The sequence below is a fragment of the Apteryx mantelli genome, chromosome 2 (assembly GCF_036417845.1).
Source record: "Apteryx mantelli isolate bAptMan1 chromosome 2, bAptMan1.hap1, whole genome shotgun sequence".
NCBI classification, from domain to species: Eukaryota; Metazoa; Chordata; class Aves; order Apterygiformes; family Apterygidae; genus Apteryx; species Apteryx mantelli.
This window is the reverse complement of record NC_089979.1, coordinates 98940071-98962428: the sequence shown is the minus strand read 5'-3', so window position 1 is coordinate 98962428 and position 22358 is coordinate 98940071. Positions and strand designations below refer to the sequence as shown.

The window sequence follows — 22358 nt, the reverse complement described above, 5'->3', positions numbered from 1 at the left end:
GTTTGTTAGAACCTCTTTTCTCCCCTACCTCTTTCTGGGGTGCACATTATGTTGTGTATTTGATCTAGGGGACCTTTTATAAAGGACTATCAGAAGTGTTTGGTGGGAGGGAATGAAACATCAAGAGCTTCAGAAATGCATGGAAAAGCAAGAGATGGCATACAATATTAACAGTCTACAGGTATTATTATTATTATTATTATATATCTACAATCTCTCTAGAGATTGCAAAACACAGATCAACTTAGCCCCCAACAGGAACACAGGATTAAGGGAAAATGCAAGCCCAAAGATGCATTGCATATCAGCCTGGTAAGGGATGACAGCAAGAGGGCTTAGACAAGACAACTTCACCCCTGCCCCAGCAAGCCCAGAGACAAAGGCATCCATTTCAAAACTGTCAGAGCTCATAAAGGATACCTTAGTCTTTACAAGATCAGGACATTCACTTGCATTTTAGTAGGGCCTGGACAGGACAATAAATTCTTCCTCACAGCAGAGTAGACTTGACAAGTTGACACCACCAGTCTACGGTCACACACATCATATATGCAGGCTCTCAAATAAAGGCCTATTTTCTTTCATACAATGTCTTAATTAAGAAAGTACGTCTAGCCTGCACAACTAGAACAGGGCTTGGCCTGCTGGTCTCAGCCTGGTTGTCAGGCTTAGACATATGGGCTTATGTCTCCTGGGCTTATGATCATTATACAGTGAATTTAATGTAAGAAAGATTTATGTATATTCAATTTATGTATGACACAAAGCTTGGAGATATTACAGTAATGAGGGGGAATGGATCATCATAAAAGAAGAATGGGATGGTTTTGTAGACTGGCGCCAGAAGTCGTAATCAAAATCTGACTGCAATCAACCTGCAGTTAATGATTAGCTCATCTAAGGAAGCAGTTCCTGGGGATATCCTTGAAGAGTCAACTGAAGATATTTTTAGTGATGAACCTATGTTCTTATCAACAAACATGGAAATAGCAGAACTGATGCAAGACCCTGGTAAGTGTTATCTACTATGGATGTTGTTATCGCATTGAAGGTTATAATGTAAAAACAGAGAGATTTCTTTGTTATACTAACATACCCACTGTTACAGAGGATTTTGTCACTCCAAAGATTTCAAAAGGACAGTAAGAACAGAACTACTGTATTTCCTTTCTCTTTTCTTCCCCTTGCCCACAACAATTCTAGTACCAGTATTGCCTTTTTGTTAGCTTGTTTAATGAGGAACCATTCCCACCAGTGCCATCAGCAAATACCACTCTTTCTTGTTCTCTTTCTCTACAGGGGATGCCCCAAAGTGGTGGTGGGGTTTTTGTTTGTTTGTTTTTTTTTGTTTTTTGTTTTCTCCTTCAAAGATCTAGTCATTTCTTCCTGGCCTATCCTGGACCATATTAGCTCATAAAATCCTGTTGCATATTTCAAAGTATTTGCTGTTTTGTTTTTCTTTTCCTGTCCTTTTGCAGAAAGCTTGTGATGCTTTAGCAAAATAAAATATGAATTAGCTCATCTACTGCCTGTTTCAGCATTCTATCAATCTTCTTGACTTTCTCCACTCATTGGAGGTGATTTTTTACAACTTTGCAGTGCAGCAGAAATCGTAGTTTTTCTGTAATATTTTATTTTTTAATGGGCATTGCATGGTTCATTCCCTTTCCAAGTTTGTACTTTTTATTCTGATTAGCAAATCTCACAAATAAGAAGTGTATACTGTATACAAATAATAAATATGGCAGCTAGAGGTTTTACTTTCGTGAAAAAATATGTAGTAGGCTTTTTGCCATCTAATACACTTTCACTCTTCAAGTTCTAGAAGAAATAATGAATTTTTTTTTCATTGACTTTCAGGCACAGAGAATTCTGAAGATTTACTCACCTTCTCCCAATCCTTGGCTACATGGAAAGTGAAGATGACAGGAAAACAAGAGTTGTTGATCTCATGTTCACAGTCATTCAAAGGAAAAGCAGAAGTTGTACAAGGATGAAACAAACACTGGAGTTGGAACAGAGACTTTGGGAAAGGTTCTTGGAAAACAGAAAAATCAGAGGCAGCAGAAAAGGGACACCTTCAAGCATTAACAACAGTCTGAACAGGGTTCAGCTTCTACAGATATCTGTTTCGGCTCAGGAGCATAAGCAAAAACAAGTGCCTACTTCTCCAGCCTCTTTTGCATCTAAAAGAGCTTCAGGGACTGTAAATATTTGGGGGTTCTTTGGAATGAACAATTCCAGGAACATGGATGGGCAACTGATACCTGAGCCCGTGTAGCTATTTAATGAGCAGTGAGAGTAGCCAAGAGAAGGAGAGGCGCAACACAGGCACCGGATACTATATCATGGAGGCTATTTGTAATTTTTTTCTGTATTTTGCACTTTAGTTTTACACCTGACATTATTTTGAATTTTTTTTTTTACAGGGACACTTAAAACTCCTAAAAGGTACTAGGTCTGTCCACATTGTTCCTTGTATCCGGGGGAACCAAATTATTAGCTTAATGAACTGCTGTCTTTATGTGCAGCATTACCTATTAGCCACTGGCTGTCAAGAAAAGTAATTACACCAAAAAGTCCCTAATCAGAAAGCCAGATTTGTAACAATTACATAGTCACCGACAATTGACTTGGCAGCACTTAATCAAACTGTCAAGGCCATGTAGAAATGTGGTAGTTTCTGTACTGCAGTAACAATCTACTTCTGCACCTGCATGAGGTCCTACCAGTGAGCACTGTGGCATTGGAGGGTTTGGTTAAGATCTTCCAAAAGAAACCTTCAGCAGGGTCTGTTTGCCATGCTGAAGCATTTCAGCCAGTAGGAGTCACACATACCTGCATGTTACACTGTGTTAACTAACACTATACTGTGTTAGTTCTCCTGTGGTTTAAGCGCTGGCATGCTTGTGGAGAATGTGTCTGCAGTTATGGCATTCACTGAATCTATCCAAACTGAGGTGACGGCATTATTCTCGCCCTTCAAGTTCAGGCCAGCTTTAGAGAAACCCAAAATACTATTAAGCATCTTTTGGATTATTTACCTCTCATCCCTGCAAATGCTAATGGTCATATACCAGGATCAATAGTACAGACATGTAGACTGGACACACAAAACATTCAACAACTCAGCCTGAATGACTAGGATGTAGATTTGAGTGATTTACACTCAGATTAACGTAAAACGATGAAAACCTATTCTGTAGGCCAGATAGTCTTTACAGGCCAGCTGAATTTTAAAATATTTGTGCTTAGCCAATGCTATTTTCTATCCCCCCTACTTGCTAATGGATTGGAAAGTGATTCAGCTTGTAGGATATGAATATAACATGCTACTGCTTAGCCAGCTGCAGGAAAGAAGTATTTATTGAGCACATCTATATTTTGTGCAGTACTAATAATTTTGTCTTTTTCATTTAGACTGATTCTAATAGTAAGATTTCTTTTCAGTCCAGGCACTTACTTAAAATTGTATATTACTTTCGGTAACCCAGCAGCCATAGAATTTTTCAGTTAGTTTCCTCTTTCATGTCTCCCTTTCTTAAGTTAAAATCTAAATTTCATTCTATCAACTTCTCTTTTTTTTTTTCCTTATTTTTCTACATCGACCTTTTGCTTTTTATTGCCCTAAGGTGCTCTTTTTAATGGAAGTTCCCTTCCTCTCTGCTTGGGCCTCTAGCTTTTCTAAATATGTGAATTCTACAAATTTGAAAAGCTATAAAAGCACTTGACATCTTAAAGCTAGGAATGTTAAGTATTTGTCTGCACAGTTTTAGGAAGACAATATTCTTAAACTCCAAGTTAGCCAGTATGTGAGCTAATGAAAAGAAGTAAACTGAGGGAAAATGCAAGGTACTGTTCCTATTGTGTGCCTATGGCCTATCATTTATAAACATATTTTTATCAAACAAAAGACATGTGTAATTGTTTTAGTGAGGGTTTTAAAAATGGAACAGATTCTAAAATTACTACATACATTTAAATAGACAAAATTTTGTCTTCAGAAACATATGCTTTACTCATATTTTGTATAATTTCCATTTTCAGTGTATTTAAATGGAAACACAATTCACAATTTTACATTTGACGTAGAAGATAAGCTATGAGAACAATGAGAGAGGAAGAATTTGAAGTATAATTTAACATATTAATTTATTCCAATTATTTCAGCTGAACATTTTGAAAAATCCCCATGTATGGCTTGATGCAGCTACCCAGATTTTCTTCTCTCTCTCTTTGGCTTTTGGAGGGCTTATTGCCTTCTCAAGCTACAATCCACCAAAGTAAGTAGAAATACAACCTTTACGAGTCAGTTAAATTCCTATTGCTTTTTATGTAATTTTCTAAAATTCTCAAAACTCTTCTTCCTTGGAATATTTCTAAAGAATCTTAAGAGCTGCTATCTTTCTGAAGGACAAATAGATATGCTGAGAGGAAAAAAAAAATCTAAAGGGGTCAATTTTTAAAAAGAAAATGTTTTTTTCAGAAATGCAATTAAGACTATTTCTTACAGAAAACAACTAACATTTCAGTTTTATTTTAGTCTTTGCAAAATTGTTGCAATTAACCTGCACCACACCATAGTACGATATTAAATCACACCAGGGAATACACTAGCTATATATATGTCCCATGTGAAGAGCTACATCAATACAAACGAAGAACTCCAGAGACTTCACCATACCCTAATGACCATGACCAAATGAAAGGCATTTTTTTTCCTCTTAATATTTTTAGGTGTTTACTGGCATGGTGGAACTATCTTGCAGATATAATTATTGTACTGGCCACATACTTGTATATCATGCATCAGTCAACTTCCTATCACTGCTTAAATATGCCTCCTCACTAAGAGAGCAGAAATTTCAGGCAAAAGGTCAGTCTAAAGTCAGAGGGGAAAATCTGCACAAATTCATTCCCACATTTCCAAAACCAGGGACTTCCCCAATACAAGAACAAAGGAGGATTATATCAGAATCTTAATACCACTAGAACATACTTGTTCCATCAACCAGCAGAGAATGACAGTTATATAAAGTTTAAAGATCTTTTATTTTACCAATTATAAGATTATGAAATTTGCTTTTCATTCTCAGCAGGTATGTTCAGCATAGACTAACAACTGGTGTTGTATGCTAATGACAAAAGGGAAACTATTTTCTATGTTAAAGGATGAGTAAATACTGGGGGTTTTTTTTGTTTTTTTTTTAGTCACTTTGCTTGTTTACATTCTATTTGTAGAAATGACTGTGAAAAGGATGCTGTGACGGTAGCAATTGTGAACTGCATGACATCGCTCTATGCTTCCATCCCAGTCTTTTCTGTTTTGGGATTTAAAGCAACCACTGGCTATTGGGACTGCTTGGACAGGTGAGACACTTGTCTTTCAAATGCTATACTGTGGTTTTAATGCCTAGATAGATAATGTGTTACTTGAAAAGCAGTTATTTAGAGCATTTGTTTTCACTGAAGAGGATAGCATCTATATAGGGAGGAAGTCTAATATAAAAATATCAAATATGGCAGTAAGGCAACAATGATCGGGAGTAGTGTTAGTAAGAATTAAAACAAATTATATAACAATCCATCACAATTAGTGTATACAATAACACACAAATCAAGGATCAGGTCTCAATCAGACTAGCATAAGAAGCAGTCAAAAAACTTTTCCTATCCCACAGGATTCACTAAGTTTCTTACTAAATACAAATGGAGGAAATGGCCTGGACAGAGGACACAATAAGAATAGGAGCATATTTTATTAACTGTATCTGCATAGAGTAATCAGCATCTGTATTTGAAAAAGATGACATATTAAGTAGTCTCTGGATATTTTCTCCTAGATTTTATATCCTCATTTAACATTATATTTGGTAATATAAATAACAGCATAGAAAGTAAACATAACAGTCTATTAACATTTGAATACATGGCATAGCATCTCCAGCTATACAAACTGCAAACAGTTAAACAAATGATATATTGGCTTCTCTGGCAGGAACATTATCAGTATCATCAATAAATTTGATCTTCCGGAACAAAGCATCATGCGACAGAACTACACAACCTGGATTAGGCTCCTGAATTCATCATATCCAGAAAAAATTGCTGGACTCAAACTGAAGAGCTGTGACCTTCAAGAATTTCTTGATCAGGTACCATAATTGTTTCCTACAAAATAACCCTTAAACAGAAAATTAAGGACCAATATCTTCCTTTTTCATACAAGTTTTACTGTACTTGTAATGAATATATACTACCTAACCATGAAATAAAACAATTCTTTCTAAATTTCAAGAATCAATACTGCTATAAAGCAGTCTGAACTCAAAGTTATCTGGTTCAGCATGCAAATTATAAATTTTAAATCATAAAACTAGTTTTCAAAGCTACTCCTACTTGGAGCCTACCATGGACACTGGATTCAGTCCTACTTTGGTTTAGAGGAATAAGCAAAACAGGGAAAAGATTTAGCTGAAAGATTATAGAAAAATGATGCTTAATAGGAATTTTCTAAATCCATACTTGGCAGTTAAGTTATCAAAGAGCTGTTACAATGCATGTGCACTAGTTGCCTTTGATAACATACACGACCTCCAGGGAAGTGTCTTATCACTGTCTTTTTTCTGCCTGCCTTTCCCCATCTTCATATTTCCTCCTGCCTTCTTCCCTTTATTTCTCTTCCTCTCTGCACAGGGTCTCACCATATTTTTTTCCCCCAAAATATAAAAATATATCATGATCCTCTCCCTTTCCTTCTCCTCAATCTTCAGGAACCTTTTTCCTTATCACCAACACAAATGTTTCTTCTCTGTTTTATCCTTTAACCTCATTCCACTTGCTCCAGTGATCCTGTCTAGTCCTGTAACACTCACTTGTTTTTCATCTAGTCGCATTCCCTTGTTAAAAGTTGTCACCACCTAAGGAGAAAAGACTATGGTTAGAGCTGGGGGAAGAGGAAAACTGAAGGGACCTTGAGAGAAACAAGTTCTTAGGACAACAGGGTGGGCACATTCGCTAGAGATATACAGTGTGGTAGTATGCAATAGCCTATAGTGAAAAGTGAAACAGACTATTTTACTTATTGGACTGGGAAGTCTGATGAAGACATTCCAGCCTTGACCCGACTCAGGTCCTATTTCACCCTGCCCCCTCTAGTTACACCCTTTTTGATTTACACTTTAATTGATATATTTCACTTCTAAATTATTGTAACATTAGCATTCTTTAATTGCTTAGATTTAAATATCTGTGTTGTCCCTGGGAGGCTGAATTCAAAGAAATTCAGCTGAAATAGAGCTTTTCCCTATCAGCTTTTTTTTTTTTTTTTTGGTGATCAACAGTTCAGCAGCTTTTGCTGCTACGGTGGCAATCATACCCTTATTCACATCTTCCTCTTTCCAACAGCTATTACATCATAAATATTATAAAACATGTTTGAGATGGCATTAGCAAGACACTTGCCATTTCAATAACAGTTCACCGATCTGCTTCTCTACTCTAGACCCAGCTCCTTCTGTGCAAGCTAAAATTCTGGCCTATGACCCTATAGACATCTTTGACAGAACAATTAAAGTTAAAATGGAGATCTTCATTTCCACCTCAACAAACACTCCCCCTTCTACCCATCTGCCCAACTGTTGGCTTCCATGTGGCCCAACAGACTGACCAGCATATTTGGCTCCAGGGAAAGGTGCAATCAGCACCAGCAATCGGCTTGAACTGGTCTGTCAACCAAAATTTTGGACTTGAGGTTGAGAATAGGAACATAAAAGAAGTGTGTTACAATTTTACATGCCTGAAAAACTATCACTTAAGCCATTATAATGTGACTTTTTAATCTGTGAATTTTGCAGAGTGTATCAGGAACTGGCTTGGCTTTCATTATTTTCACTCAAGCAGTTATTCTAATGCCAGGCTCACAGGCCTGGGCCATCCTGTTCTTTATAATGTTATTCAGTTTGGGCCTTTCCTCTATGTTTGGAAATATCGAGGGAGTCTTCACTCCTCTTTTGGAGCTTCAAATTATATCTAAATCAACACCCAAAGAGCTTATATCTGGTAAGATATTTTCTTTGCTTTGTTCAAAGATGGTGGCTTATGCATAAATGCACAAACTTAATAACTGCTTAATAAATATCAGAAAGGAATTAGGAATCTGTAATATTATATTAGCTATCTCAGAGTATCAGTAAGGGCAGTGAATTGTATTGGCAGAAGATAAACATACAGATGAGGTAGCAGAGTTACAGCAGAAGTTGCCAGATGACAGTTTTATATTGTCCTTGCAATTATTTTTCTTAGCTTGCGGGAGCTGTGTCAGTCTGGGAGAGCTTGTTAGATTTTAGTTTTGGAGTGAAGATCACTCTGAACTGTCGCAAACATCACAAAGAGCCTTGTCTTGGACTCGGAGTCTTTTGTACCTAAACAAATCACTTTAAGGCAACAAGTTACCTCAGCTGGTCTACCATAACTATCCAGGTGTGAGCTTACCATATACCACATTGTCATAATTGTGACACAGGCCATTCACCCCTATTTCATTCAGGGTTATGCACCTACAGATTACTTCACGTTTATTGGGAATATATATGGGTAGAAAATTATCATGTAAAAACTGAGAAATGTGTATTTGCTACCCTGTTCATGCATCAAAGCTAGAATCTTTTCAACCAGAAACAATTATTGAATCCAGCCTGCTTCTCAGGAACCAGACTCGGTGCTGAACATGCTCGTTTTGGCTTTCTTTGTTCAAATGTAAAAGCATATGTTAGCAACTGGATATAGAAGAGAAGAACAGAAGAAATCCTACTGTGCAATCCATCTAGAAAAATTTTTGGCAGTTTGAACCAATGGATTAACACTTCTGCAACAATCCCTTTTAAATAATTATGGGATATATTGCTGTCACGCCTCTTTTGCATTTCTCCTATGGCATCGAAATTATGTCCTTTTCATTCTGCAACTTTTTACACAGCAACTAATATATTTACAACTTGATGAGGTAAGCATGCCATTCTGAAATTAATCTTTGACAGAATATGAGCTTTTTCAAAAACAAGTATTGAAACTTAGGCCAACAATTAGTGCATTTCCACTCACAAACCTCCCCCCCACCCCCCACTGAAGTAGTACAGAACCAGACAATTATTTAAATATATCTCACAAACACAGGGAGTTCCATACAAAAAGAATCAGGTATGAATTTTGAACACAAATGAGATAACACCTTTGTGTCAAACGCATCTGTAGTCAATACTTGAAAATGGCTTTCATGTTCCTAGGCAGAGGACCTATATTGCCATGGCTTCTGGCTGGCTTGACCTAGTTAGCTCAAGGTGTGACATGACTTTAGCTCAGCACTAAACTTTCTGAGCTGGTTTTCTGTAGGGGCAAACCAAGGGCTCTGCACCAAATTCCCCAGTATTTCCAGCTCCAAAGGGCTTATTAGCAAAATGCAAACATGTCTGGAGTCAGTTTTATGCAGCATTGAACCAAAGCTGTTTCAGAGTCAAAAGCTCTTGCTAACGCAGCACAAGAACATACAAATTGGATTTGCAGCCCATGTCTGAATTCAGTGATACTTTCCCTCCTTTGCACTCTTCATCTGAATTACTCTAGACTCATATCTTGGCTAAGACAGAACTGATCGTACGGAAGCACAGTGAAACCTAAACCATACAATTACACATAGGGACACAATGGGGTTCACATTCTTAGCTCTGGGCCATTTGAGGAAACAGGGAGCAGAAATCCAGACATCCCTTGCACTTCTCTGGTTCTGGCTGTCTATGCTTAGGGCCAGGGACTAAGTGGAAATCAGAGCACTTGAGGTTTGCTACATGGTCAATGTGCAACAGACAAAAAAAATTAGCCTATGGCAGGACAGCACCATTCAAACTATTTGCTGAAACTGTTAAGTATGAAGGAAGCTTTGAGTCACACAAGTGCATGCCTCTTAAAACAAATGGTGTCGCTTGGCTAACATGCGGGGGAGAACTGCGTTTGGGAAGTGATATTAGCTCCCCAAAGAAACATAGCTTGTTGTAGCTCCATATATGGAGAGAGAGAATAAAAATCACTGGAACAAGAGCAAAAATAGTTTAGAACAAAAATATTCTTAGCAAGTTCAGTTTGGTACTCTAGTAATGAAGATATCTTTTTTCTTCAGGTATAATATGCCTAATTTCCTTCCTTATTGCTCTCTGTTTTACACTGGGTTCAGGGAGTTACTGGATTGACATTTTTGACAGCTATGCAGGCTCCTTGCCTCTGCTAGTCATTGCTTTCTTTGAAGTGATTGGGGTTGCGTATGTCTATAAAATTAAAAGGTAAGTTGGAAACAGATGGTTTTTTTTTCCTCATAAGAGGTAAATACCTTTTCCTCTCAACCCATGCATGTTACATACAGATATATAATATTAACTTATTTCTGCAGCACTTACCGGTTCTGTGAATGTGGGTACCATTCTTTGTTTCAAGTCTCTCATATTTGTAAGACAGGAAGGACACTTTCTGCTTAGCGCTTATGGAAGTGGAGCCTAAGTTTAAAGCAAAAACCCAACAGCCATTGTAGTTCCCTGTCCAAGAGAAGTTAGTCTTTCAAACATCCTCCTGTTACTGCCCTTTTGTGTGGTATGTTCTTGTATTTTTTTTTTTGTTTACCATTATTTGTTTCCCTTCAAACTTTAAAGCAAGCAACATGGAGTAGCTTCACCATAACATTAAAATGCTCAAGCTGCATGCTGAAAATTGCCTCAGGCACAGAGACTAATTTGATTCAGTCTTTAGTTTAAAAGCTTTCCTACATCCTTTTCAATTGTAAATTCCAGAAACCTTATCTCATTTTGATTTAGATTAAACCTGTCCCCTCTACTCAGGATTCTTCCAGTCCTGAAGTTCCCCCAGTTCTCAGTAAATATGAATCTTTTTTCCTCCATAATTTTCTCAGTAACATATTGAGACTTTACCTTTACCTTTCCAATTCTTACTTTGGCACCAGGATCTTGGAGGTCCTGATGTTTTGCAGATCAGTTTGTATACTGTATAGAGAATGAACACAAGTTTGGTCAGTGCTGTTGCATATTAAGGTGTTTCAGGATCCCTCCAACTTAAGTGATTTTAAGAATAATAAACCAAAAAAACAAACAAGCAAAAACAAACAAACAAACAAAATTCCTCAATTACAGCTGAAGTTCCTGCATTATCCTCCAGATAACATACTGTTAGAATCTTTGGAACATTTCAGATGGTAATAACTCCCAGGCTAAATCATCATTTATGATTTCACACATCTCTCTTGCTGCACATACAGCCATCCTCAATCTTACATGATGCAGAAGTAGGAATAAAGTCTGGCTTCGCGTGCTACAACACACTCCGGATTCCACAGTACCTCTATTTTCTTTGTTGTGCTAGTATAACTATCATCTATTTTTCCTCTTGACTACTAGGGAATATAAGCATAGTCAAATCACTTTTTTCCCTAGTTCTCAAGAGAATTTCTAATATCTCCAGTTAGATTAATAGAATTAAAGACAAATCTGACATTTGAACACAGAAAAATCATAATTCCTATTCCAGACGACAAAACTCTTTCCAACTTGAAAGATACACACATGTTGTAACAAACTACCAAGTCTAGAATGATATATTTACTGTATATTCATATATGCAAAACTGTAAGAGGTATAAATAAAAGATCATGTCAAATTCCAAATAATTGTCACTGACTGCAGAGGAAGCTGGCTAAGGTTGCAGAACCTGAGCTGATTTGTTTTCATTTGGTGCTAGTTAATTCAGACTTCTTCCTAATAAGCTATGTTTGCCCCCTTGGCAATTTCACGGATTTTAAATGTTTGAATTGTTTTACAGAGCTGCTAAGCTATTTTGTTCACTTATTTGTGCTTAGAAACCTCAAACCAGGTACTCAGGTGATAAAACCAGACAGTTATATTCATCAATGGTAAGGATTTGGTCTCTTAGTCCCACTTTATTGATGTTATTATTTAATTAAGTCTGAGGTAAGTTATTAAAGAAGGGAATGGAATAGAAAAGATTTAGGGAACTGTACCACGTGTTTAACAAAATATCAGAAAAGTGAAATTGTTACCACTTAGATCTGACATCATCATAAACTTGCCTCCTCTTAAAAGGTTCAGTAAAGATGTGAAATGGATGACTGGACGAAACCCAAATCTCTACTGGCAGATCACATGGAGGTATATTAGCCCTCTGCTCTTGCTAATTGTCTTTGTGGCCTTTGTAACACTTCAGATACAGAAGTCGCCAAGCTATGGAGCCTGGAACCCTAAATACGTATGTTCCCTAATATTTTCAACTTGTATAGTAAAAGCCAGAGTTATATATTTTTCTCTCCTACCTGATCCTTTAAGATCATTGCTATCTACTGCTTAGCTACATAATGCACCCTGAAGTGATGAAATGCTTAGGATGAGGAGGTTCCAACATGCATAGAGGTCACTGGATTTCAAATGCTAAAATGGCTTTCCTGTTAACAGGGCCTCTTCTTGAAAAATCTTATATATACCACACTCAGCTTTTCTTACAAATTAAGATGATGTGTAATGCAGAGAACTGTTAAAGTGAAATGTCTCATGGGGACACCACACTTGCATAAGGTTCAGGGGCAGCACAAATGTACGGGTGCAGCTTTAGAGCTGCACAACAAATGCTGGGGATGAAGACGTTTCTCAGTGAAAACTATCAATATCACTGGAGCCCAGATGAATGTATGAACTTGTGACTTTGACAGGCAGACAGCGGGAGGGGGAGCAGTCCTCACAGAGTGTTGGTTAATTCAGTGGTGAAAACATGTTAAAGCTGAAAACATTTGATCTGGATAGTATTGATTCATGTCGGTAGCAGTTTCTTGGATCCCTCTCAAGACAGTTAAAATACATCCTGGATACGGGTATGAAGACTGATTCTGGTGTTAGACTGCACATGGGCAAAAAGTAACCTTCAGAGGGGTCACCCTCAAAGAAGAGGGTGAACCTTCACAGTACAAATACATGCAAGGACTAGTACTTCAAGAGAAAACTCTCTGCTCCCAACAAATTACAGTAGCAGTTTATGCCCTGAATTTCATTATGTATCTATCTGTCATCCCCCCAAAAAACTCATAGCCATGGACTTGCAGAAACTGAAATTTCTGGTATTACTATTGTTTCCTTGAAATCACCCATATAGATCTTTCCTTACTTGGCAAAGAGCATGCTTACTAATGGCTGAAACCAGGTAAGCTTTGAGTACTTACAAAAACAATCAGTTTAACCAGGGGAGGGTGAAAGTTTGGTAACTCTTTGCACAGTCCCAACGTCCCTAGGAGTATCTCACACTTTGAACTATAAATCTTTGAGACTATAAAACATTTACAGCCACGTTTAGACTCATGATAAGGTTATCCAGAGGACACCGACACTCAACGCTATCATGCAGCGAGATTAAAACTTCTGTTATCTTTAATACAGCAACATAAGAAAATGGAAAATTGTAGCAAAAAAAAGTAAGTTCATCTCAAGTATTTCTTTTACTTATTTTTTATCTCCATAGGAAGATTTCCCTATGAAAGAAGAGAAAGTCTATCCACCTTGGGTACTGGCCATCTGTGTGCTGTTAGCTGTCTTCCCTTGTATATTTGTACCTCTGGTAGCACTCTTTCATCTGATCAAACGAATGCTTGGAAGCAAGGACCCAAGTTCTGTGCCACCAGAAGTGTTTTCATGTCAGGGGGCTAATAGCAACTTTCCTCATCCAAAAATATAAATTCATGTTATATCTATCTGTAAGTAAAAATAAGACAGTCTTTATGTTAGACATGATTAGCTGTAGTATGGTATCATCCAGCTAACATGGTTTATGCAGTTCCTATGCTTAGATTCAGTCACCAGCACTCTATACACAGCACTGCTTTGTTTCCTTTCTTCATTTTCAACCAATTTCACACAGCTGAGTTAATCTTGTCCCTCCTACAACCTGTACAGAATCTTACACACCAACCAAGTATCAGCCCTGTTTCCATAACCCTTTTCACACATTACCAAATTTGCATCTCTCTCCAGCCACACTTTAAAACTGGAATGCCTACTAGTGCCCTCTCTCTCCCTTCACCTCTCTTCTAAATAAAAAACTTGTTCCTAAGGATCATCAACTAAAGATTAAAGCACAAGCATCCCATTTCATTCAATGACCATCTCACAGATTTAGAATGGAAGCTCTCAAAGAGTAAGGACTCCTCTTGTTTACTATACTCTGCTTCTTGTAAATCACTTTATGCAGTTAAACAGTAGTTATTTTATGATTATTCTATATTCTTGCATATTGCAAAGAGCAAAATAAAGCATTAGCAATTAAAATAATGTACATTAAAACCTGAATAATCAGATTTGCAAAAATATATTATCTTAGCACAAACAACCCATCCACAAGCTATTACAGATTTTAAAGCATGGCATTCAGTCATCATTACAGAACCACATGTAGTGAAATTAGAGGTCAGCTACTTCATTTTTGCCTTACCAAAATTTATTGTTGTGGAAAAAACTGCAGGAATCAATGTCCTGGGACCTCACAAGTTAGGATGTTACAAAAGTTCAAGAAAACTCACTGACATTCTACAGATTTACACTGTAAAAGCTGTTGATGATGGCACTGAAGACTTCCCCTGTCACTTTGCTCAGGATGCATCCTCAAATGGCTGGCCATTAATTGATAGGAATTGGGGTGGTGACAGCCACCCTCTTCATCTGGAGGAGTGGTCTCCAGATGTGGTATGATTATCCTGCAGGGATGGTACAAGCTACTGTCACAGACCTTCAAACACAGCCTCTACATCTGAAAGTTTGATGTATGTTGCTAATTATCCTGGTATGTCAGATATTGCAGTGCTAATGCTCTGCTCTCATCTCTCTGAAAGTTTCATCAGCTGTGAGGAGCCTGCTCTTCACCACAGCCCACAGCAGGGGCCTGTTCTGTAAAGAATTCCTCTTGCTGTCTGCTGTGTTTCTTCTCTCCACAAGAAACAGCAACTCATTACTGATCCTCAAGTAGCGTGGAAATAGGCTTAGCTCTACCTCCTTTGCCACAGCCTGAGGGGTTACACCAATGGAGGATACAAGGTAGAGGGCCATGTGGGGGACCTAGACAAATAGAAGAACAGGAGGAAGTAAGACAGGAGACAAGGCCATTTCTGAAATGAAAACAACAATGAAGGAGAGCTTTTGCAAATACTCTTCACCAGTGTTTGCTGGCAGGGGTATTGACTACTTGTATCATTGGTGAGGGGAGACAACAGCAAACTGCAGAGCCTAATAGAGAAGGCCATGCTGAGAACCGAAGGCTTGTGAGACAGCCTTTTCTCTGACATCATAATACTAAACCACTGTGAGCGGAGGCAGAGCCTCTGGGCAAGACAACATTTTAAATCAAAACACCTTCACTTGACCACACCAACGTTCACTGAACATGCCAGGAGCTTGATGACAACTGCTTCAGCCCACTCACTCATATCAGTTACTGCTAAAAGAACAAAGTGCTGCACAGCCTCTCTTTAGTGAGAAAGCTGTGCAGAAACAGGAAATAATGACTTGCTCTAATAAAATAGTAGAAAAGAACAGACAATCTTTGTATGCATGGCATTGACTCTTTCCTGCCCGCTGAACTGTGCTGGCCACTCTAATAAGAGAAATTAATCTCCCTATTATTCTTTCTCCTGGTTGCATCAACAACAGTTTTACTGCCTTTGGCTGTTGAAGTCCTAGCTCTTGTTATAATATTAAAATACAAGCATAAATGCAAGAGGACCTATTTTTAAAATACTTCTGAAAACTGCTGATTGTTTTAGAAGGGTTAATTCCTACAAGTGAGCTTAGGAGCATAAGCAAGTAACAAATGGGAAAATTAGGCATACAGTGGACAGCTACCTGTCATAAATTAAATCTGAAAGGTGATGGTGATGAGTTAAAAAGGCTTCCATAAAGAATAAATAATTACAACTGAATCAATACAATTGCAATTTTGAGCATATATTCATATATAGCTATAACTACAAAAATAAGAGTTTTTAATCAACTTAAAGTACAGAGGTATGTAGAGACATACTATATACTTGTCTCTATGAACATAGATGTCCATTAAAGTCTTATGTGCACGTAGCAGGTTTAAATATTTCGTTAGAGATCTGTCTCTAAAGAAAAACATACCCAACTAACATAGGTATGTTGAGAAAGAAACTACACTACATGTACAAGACTTTCAGAGTCCATAAATCTATCTTGAGTCACTGTCGTAACACTCACAGGCGCTGGGAATTTTGAACTTCTCGACTTTTGAGCTGCTCCTTTCCATTCACCAGATGGAAGACTTTGTGGATCACTGGACACAGTTCAGTCTGGGACGGAGTCAGAGGGAGGAAGACATTCTTCAGCTTCACTAACTTCAACTGACAGTAGGGAAATGCAGTAAGTAAAGTTATTGTTTAGCGAAAGTAGGCATGCAGAAAATGTGGTAACTCACTCTTCCAGGAACATTGCTTTCCTGTTCTCAGTGCACTTCTGATGTGACCTCCACTAAAATTCCTGTGCCAAACTGTAGCCTTATTTCAGTAAAATTAAGGCTACAAAAACTTCCTATTTACTTCCTATTTATATGAAGCACAGCATCTTACAGGTGTTTCTCTCTTGAACAGCAGGACAGACTTTGCTACTTCAGTAAGTGTGTGCCTACAAGCATGAATCTGAATCTGTGTCTCAGTCTTACATTTTAAGCACTATTTCTGCTCACTATCCTCCCAGTCTTACATCTGCAGATCACATGAGATCTTCTTTGCCATAATACTCTACCACGAACTCATACAGTCCTGGCCAGTTTTTCAAAATTGTTTTTTTCCCCATGGTGTTAGAATTCTCCAGGCTGTAAGTACACAGTGGATTCTTTGGGTGTAAATCTATAAGGGACACATATAGACATTATGTTCAGCCTCAAAGAGAATCCATAGCCCTCAGATAAAAGGAAAAAGCCTCAGAAAGTGCATTGCAACAACCCTCTAAATAAGGAAGCATCCAAATTATCCAAAACCAAAAAACATAGAAAAGCTACTGAGAGAAGAGCATATGCTTTGTGGAATATATGTAGTTCCCTACATGGCAGAATTTGACACCTTCCTCAAATTGAGATTCACAGTCCATAATCCTCTCCCAAAAGGGAGCAAAGGGGAAGAGGTTGGACTTGTTGGAAGCTTGTGGATGCTACGATTTCCTCTAGAGGGCCTAGTGCCAAATTTCTCCCTTCCTGCCCTGCAAAGAGATTCAAATAAATAAATAAATAAAAATGAAAAATCAGCCCTATAACTTTTCCTCCCCAAACTGGCCCAAATGAAGTCTACAGCAGGCTGACCCAGAACACAGGTTAAACAGTACAGTTACACTGAGTGGCTTAGCTCTGATCAATCTCTCTACTTACCTTTTCCCAAATATTGAGGCAATCTTAGCACCCCAAGACTTTTGCAACTTTCCTAGCTTTCCAATGATTGTTGAAAACCCCTAGAAAAGGTTCAGAGTGCTCCTCAGCAAATTCTTTTAGTATTTCCAGATTCAAGTTATAGAATCCAGCCAAGTGCTTCATGTCAGCAGTTGCTGTTTAACATACCACATTGTTACAGTGCACTAGAAAATATTTTACTACCATGATGTATTGCTATTTAAGAACAGCTTTCTCCAGAAGTAGCAATTATTGAGTATTTCTACCTTCCTTACAGTATAGACTATTCATTTTTGAGCATTACATCTTTGTTATTGCTGTGTTGTAATCTATTCCTTACACATATGGTTACAACATATTTTTCCAACTGTCCTGAGCTATACCAGCAAGAAAGATTATACATTTGCCTGTAGAGACTGTCAGCTTTTCTTAAAATTTCAAAATTTTCCAGTTGCTAAACACATAGCAGTTTTGGTGTTATTTTCACTTGCCTTCTTAAATGGAAGATATTTTAAACTGAAATAGTCATCTTTTGATTTCAGAATTGTATTTAGACTTGTTTACCTCCTGAAGTTGTTGCCTTCAAAAACACCAGTTATTATTTAAAACTGACGCATTTGCAAGTAGTTGTGGGGAAAAAGGCAAAAAGATGTGCTCAGACAATTGCAAGGGTTACACTTAATGCATTTTTACAAAATTACACCTACAACTGAGACACAACATTTATAGTCTATACCACTAGACCATTGTAGTACAAAGTAAAAATGGGCTTTATCCTACTCACCAAACAAATTTACATTCCCTGCATTCCTTAATGCAATAATAATCTACATGCAGTATCTGGAAAGACAGATGAGTCCAATGTTAGTTGGAATAGGATGGAATATTAGGGAGAAAAAGTAAACATTGAAAAAATGGGAAAATCTCCAACATTAAAGCCTAGAAAAATGGAAGGAGAAAGTTAAAGGACACAGAGCTGAAGTTCTACATTAAAGCTTCTCAGTAATGACATTTCCGTGTTTCTAAGTGTTGTCAGTCAGGAAGGTGCTGACAGAGAAGCAGAATCTGCCAAGAACGAGGAGGAACTGAAGAGGAAACTGGTAGACCATCGGGAACATACTTACCAATTGGAGCTGCAATGAAGAATCCCTGAATGCCATATAAGGAAGAATCAGTGGGTCTAATTTAAGCAGAAGATGCCCTAAGACTACTCTCTGCAATTTTACAGAGGAATAGAGAAACTAGACCAGGACACGGTGGAGGCAATAGCTGTAAGAAGTGTGAAAGTGCCCACTGACCTCAGAGTTCAACTCCAAAACTACTAGCAACTCCTTGCTTCTAGCAGCATAATTGCTTCAACATCATCTCACAGGGCATGCAAATATTTAAGTATTTTGAAAATTAGAAGGAAACAGTTGATCAAATAACTCCAAATTTGCACCACCAGTTCTATTCCAAACTTGTGTTCCAGCACACTACTCCTTTAAAGGGAATTCCCTTCCACACACAAAATTCAGAACACTGATTATTTAAATCATCAGCTATTTTGCTTGGGGAAAAGACTGCAACTGAAACTCCCTGCAAGATACTTATCTCTCTCCTCCAAGAAATCCCCAAAACAATAAAAACTAAATCATCTGTAGCAAGGACAGCATTCTGACACCTCATTAGATACACCGCTGCCTAGAACACGACTCTTTATCACAGAGATAGGCAATAAGAACACAAGAGCAGCAGTGTACTACAACTATGTACCATACTAGTTTCAAAGCTGTGGAGGAAAGCACTAGTTTCATTTAGAAAGTGATTTGCAAGCTATATAGGAAAGTGGAAGCAGGATGAAGGAGAAGTGCTAGAAATGGGACCTTGTTCTTCCTTAAGGTAGAAACAGCTCCACCCTTTTCTAGAAAGGAGCATGCTGAAACACATTAAAAACTTCCAGTCTGTAACACTAATGTTTTATTAAAACATGTTAAATAGAACAAGGTATGTCTCAGCATACACACAGAGAAGTCTGAACTTGCATCAAACTTAATTAAAGGCTTAGAAATAAATTATCCATAACTATCATGTTCTTGGATGAGGGTAGAGGTTTTCTTCTAACTCTCCCAAGTCCAGCTACTTGCAATGGCTTCTGAAACAGCGACAAGTTCAGCACGGTTCTTGCTCCAGTTTTCCAGTCCAGATATTCAGGACACTTTTGATTATACTGGAAGCTTGCCTCAAGACTGCTCTTCACTGCAGACAAGCTCTCTACCCTTTCCACATGCCCATGGGCTTGTGAGGTATCTCTCAGGCTGCCCCAGCCTCTATTCCAGACAGTTCTTCAAAACTGGCATGCTTGTTTGCTCTCAGGAAAGTGTTAGTCTCCTCAGCCTTCCCCTTTTCAGAAGGCTTATCCAGTGACCACAACAAAATAAACATGCATTCCTCCTTACTGCTGCCCACCAACACAGCCACCTTTAACATGACCTACAATATGCACAGGGCCTGTGCTGTAAGTGGCAGTCAAAATTTTTACCTGTGTCTACATAAAGTCTTATGCAGTACAGCAGGAGAGGGAAAAAGCAGGTTGGAAGGAATGAACAGCTGAAGAAAGCCTGAGGAAAGAATGAAAAGCCAGAGGCAGGAATGGTTCCCTTGGAAATGTAACAAGTTTTCCAGATGCTCAAAACTCATCCCTGCTATGGCCTTGTTGGAACATCTGGCTGCCTTTTCCTGCCACAACATGCTCCAGTAAACTAAGCCTGAATCCTTCCTCTCCTGCGAGGCCTCTCTCATGCCCCATTGTCCGTTATGGTGCTTTCTCACACCAGTGTCACTGCAAAATATTCTGGAGGGGAGTTGCCAAATGTCTGAGCCGCTGGCTGGGGTGTAATTGGACTGTTTTTCATTTGCTTTCTACTTTAGTAGGGGTGATGATAGTTCTGTGGCTATTCTTTTTTAATTTTTTTTTTAAATTTATTTTTACAGAGTCACTATACAGCAAAGAAAGCTGTATGAATGACTCAGTATGTATTTGACAATTTAAATTGAGCTATGATGTTAATGTACAGACTACAATACTGCAGATTGCCTTCTAAGAGCTGTATTACTGATCCCAGGTATCCAGGACAACTGCCTGTGTGGTGGTGTTCTGTCACTCTTCGAAAAAATCTGCTGGGTAATGCTGCCTATGTTGTGTTTCACTCTAGTAAGGTGTCTTCCATCTGCTTTGAGAAAACCTCCCAGCAGCTGCTATTTAGCCTCTAACAGAGACAGAAAATTCATAATTAGAACTATGCAAATTCAGCATGCAAGTCTGGAGAAGGAGAACATATGGGCAGGCTGATCAGAGCAGTCATATGACAAAAACTCAGCCCTCTACATCAGTGCCAACCAGGGCTAAGACAGCACTTCAGTAACATTACGAGGCCAAAGATAAGCCTAAATAAAGAACAGGAAATGCAAATAGAAGAGTAATCTACTCAGGATCTTATCTAATGAAGGACTCTGATTCCTCTTGGTTTTGTAGGTATAAATGGAGCACCATCATTCTGTATATCACTTTTTATTAAGAATATCAGCAAGTGCTCAAAATATGTTAAACATGCTTTAAACATACCCGGATTTTGTGCTGAAAATTTGACTTATATTTGTTGTGTTATCCAAGGTATATAATCTTTAACCTGAACATCTTGCTAGGTAGAGCCATGAAGTGCATTTGCTCTGTGCAGGTAAGTGTCTTTCAGGACAAAGTCCAGCTGGAAGGGATGTTGAAGATTATTATAAAATAAAGGTATTGAGTCAAGCATGCATTACTGCAATTATCCAGACAATTTATTATAAAGTAGCATGCAATGCAGAGCAGCAGAGAACAGTTCTGCAGAAACAATACACTGAAACGTGAAAGTTGATCTGGTTGCACAGGATATAATTTAAAGATGTCTTCATCAAGAATATAGGAATTGCTGAAGGCAACAGAGGCAATTACTTCAAACAAACAGGCAATGACATTGCAGGAAAACACAGACAAGATATTAACAAAAACATCTACTGTCCTTAATTACTTGTGTGATATCTGAGAAACAAATCTGGGAAATTTCTGAATAAAGTTGCTTTAAGCCCATCCTACCAAAATAAACTACAGAGAATAGTCATCTAAATACCTAGCATTTGTTTTTAAATCTGGAAAGATTACAAAATAAACCTTAATCAGTTAGTCCAAGATAGCTTTGAAATCTTGACAAAGAGATGGTTCTATCACTGTCTTCAGTAGTGCCATAGTATCCTTTGGGATCTTCCTGAATAGCTGCATTTTACCTACAAAAATATCACAAACAATAAATTGTAAGTAAGTAACAACTCCATATTAGGGAAAATGCTAACAAAGTTTAACACATTTTCACGAAATGCATACTAGTTCAATGCAATAAAAGAGTTATTAACAACACCTGGAATATGAGGATTAAAAACAAAACAAACAAAACAAAAAACTATAGCAAAATTTGTTGTTCTCATTCTGCCCTTAAATAAAGCAGACAACTGCTAGTAAATAAAAGACTTAAAAGCATATTCTAAAACATTAACAAACTAAGTAAATTCCTCCTACTATATTCTTATAACACTTCTCTGTTTGTATATAAGAATTTTAAAGATTTTTGGAAAAGCTAAAATACTTTTCTCAATAACTATATGCACCCCCAAAAGGCCATCTGTCAAGGGATAGCTATTTTAAAAGACCCTATTTTAAACAAGGCTTAGGAAAAGGGACAGGTCCTTATTTGCTAATGCTTATTTACAGCAGGAAATTATTCCCAAATTGTTTTTTTGCCCTTCTCCCCCCCCCCCCCCCCCCACTTTCAGTATGGCATCAAAGT

General features: G+C 37.9%; 2 protein-coding genes across 6 annotated transcripts in view; one reads left to right on the top strand and one right to left on the bottom strand.

Annotated features, from left to right (window-relative positions):
• LOC106492872 (sodium-dependent neutral amino acid transporter B(0)AT3-like) overlaps nt 1-13794 on the top strand; it is a 31984-nt gene extending 18190 nt beyond the window's left edge. Inside the window, exons 6-12 of the mRNA XM_013952791.1 lie at nt 4171-4283; nt 5242-5370; nt 5999-6155; nt 7857-8061; nt 10172-10331; nt 12156-12318; nt 13576-13794. Of these exons, the coding sequence (XP_013808245.1) occupies nt 4171-4283; nt 5242-5370; nt 5999-6155; nt 7857-8061; nt 10172-10331; nt 12156-12318; nt 13576-13788 (1140 nt within the window). The 3' untranslated portion in view covers nt 13789-13794. The remainder of the gene's footprint in view (nt 1-4170; nt 4284-5241; nt 5371-5998; nt 6156-7856; nt 8062-10171; nt 10332-12155; nt 12319-13575) is intronic.
• The window catches only part of TERT (telomerase reverse transcriptase), a 43158-nt gene continuing 34554 nt past the window's right edge, over nt 13755-22358 (bottom strand). The window contains exons 16-20 of one of the 5 annotated variants that reach the window (XR_010883411.1): nt 21689-21801; nt 21104-21242; nt 18284-18339; nt 16320-16462; nt 14427-15161 (exon numbers count right to left, since the gene is read on the bottom strand). Coding sequence is in view for 1 of the 5 variants with exons in the window: in XM_067291152.1 (XP_067147253.1) it covers nt 21698-21801 (104 nt within the window). In the remaining 4 variants the exon portion in view is untranslated. The other 4 variants (XR_010883413.1, XR_010883412.1, XR_010883414.1 and 1 more) reach the window with 4 other exon arrangements.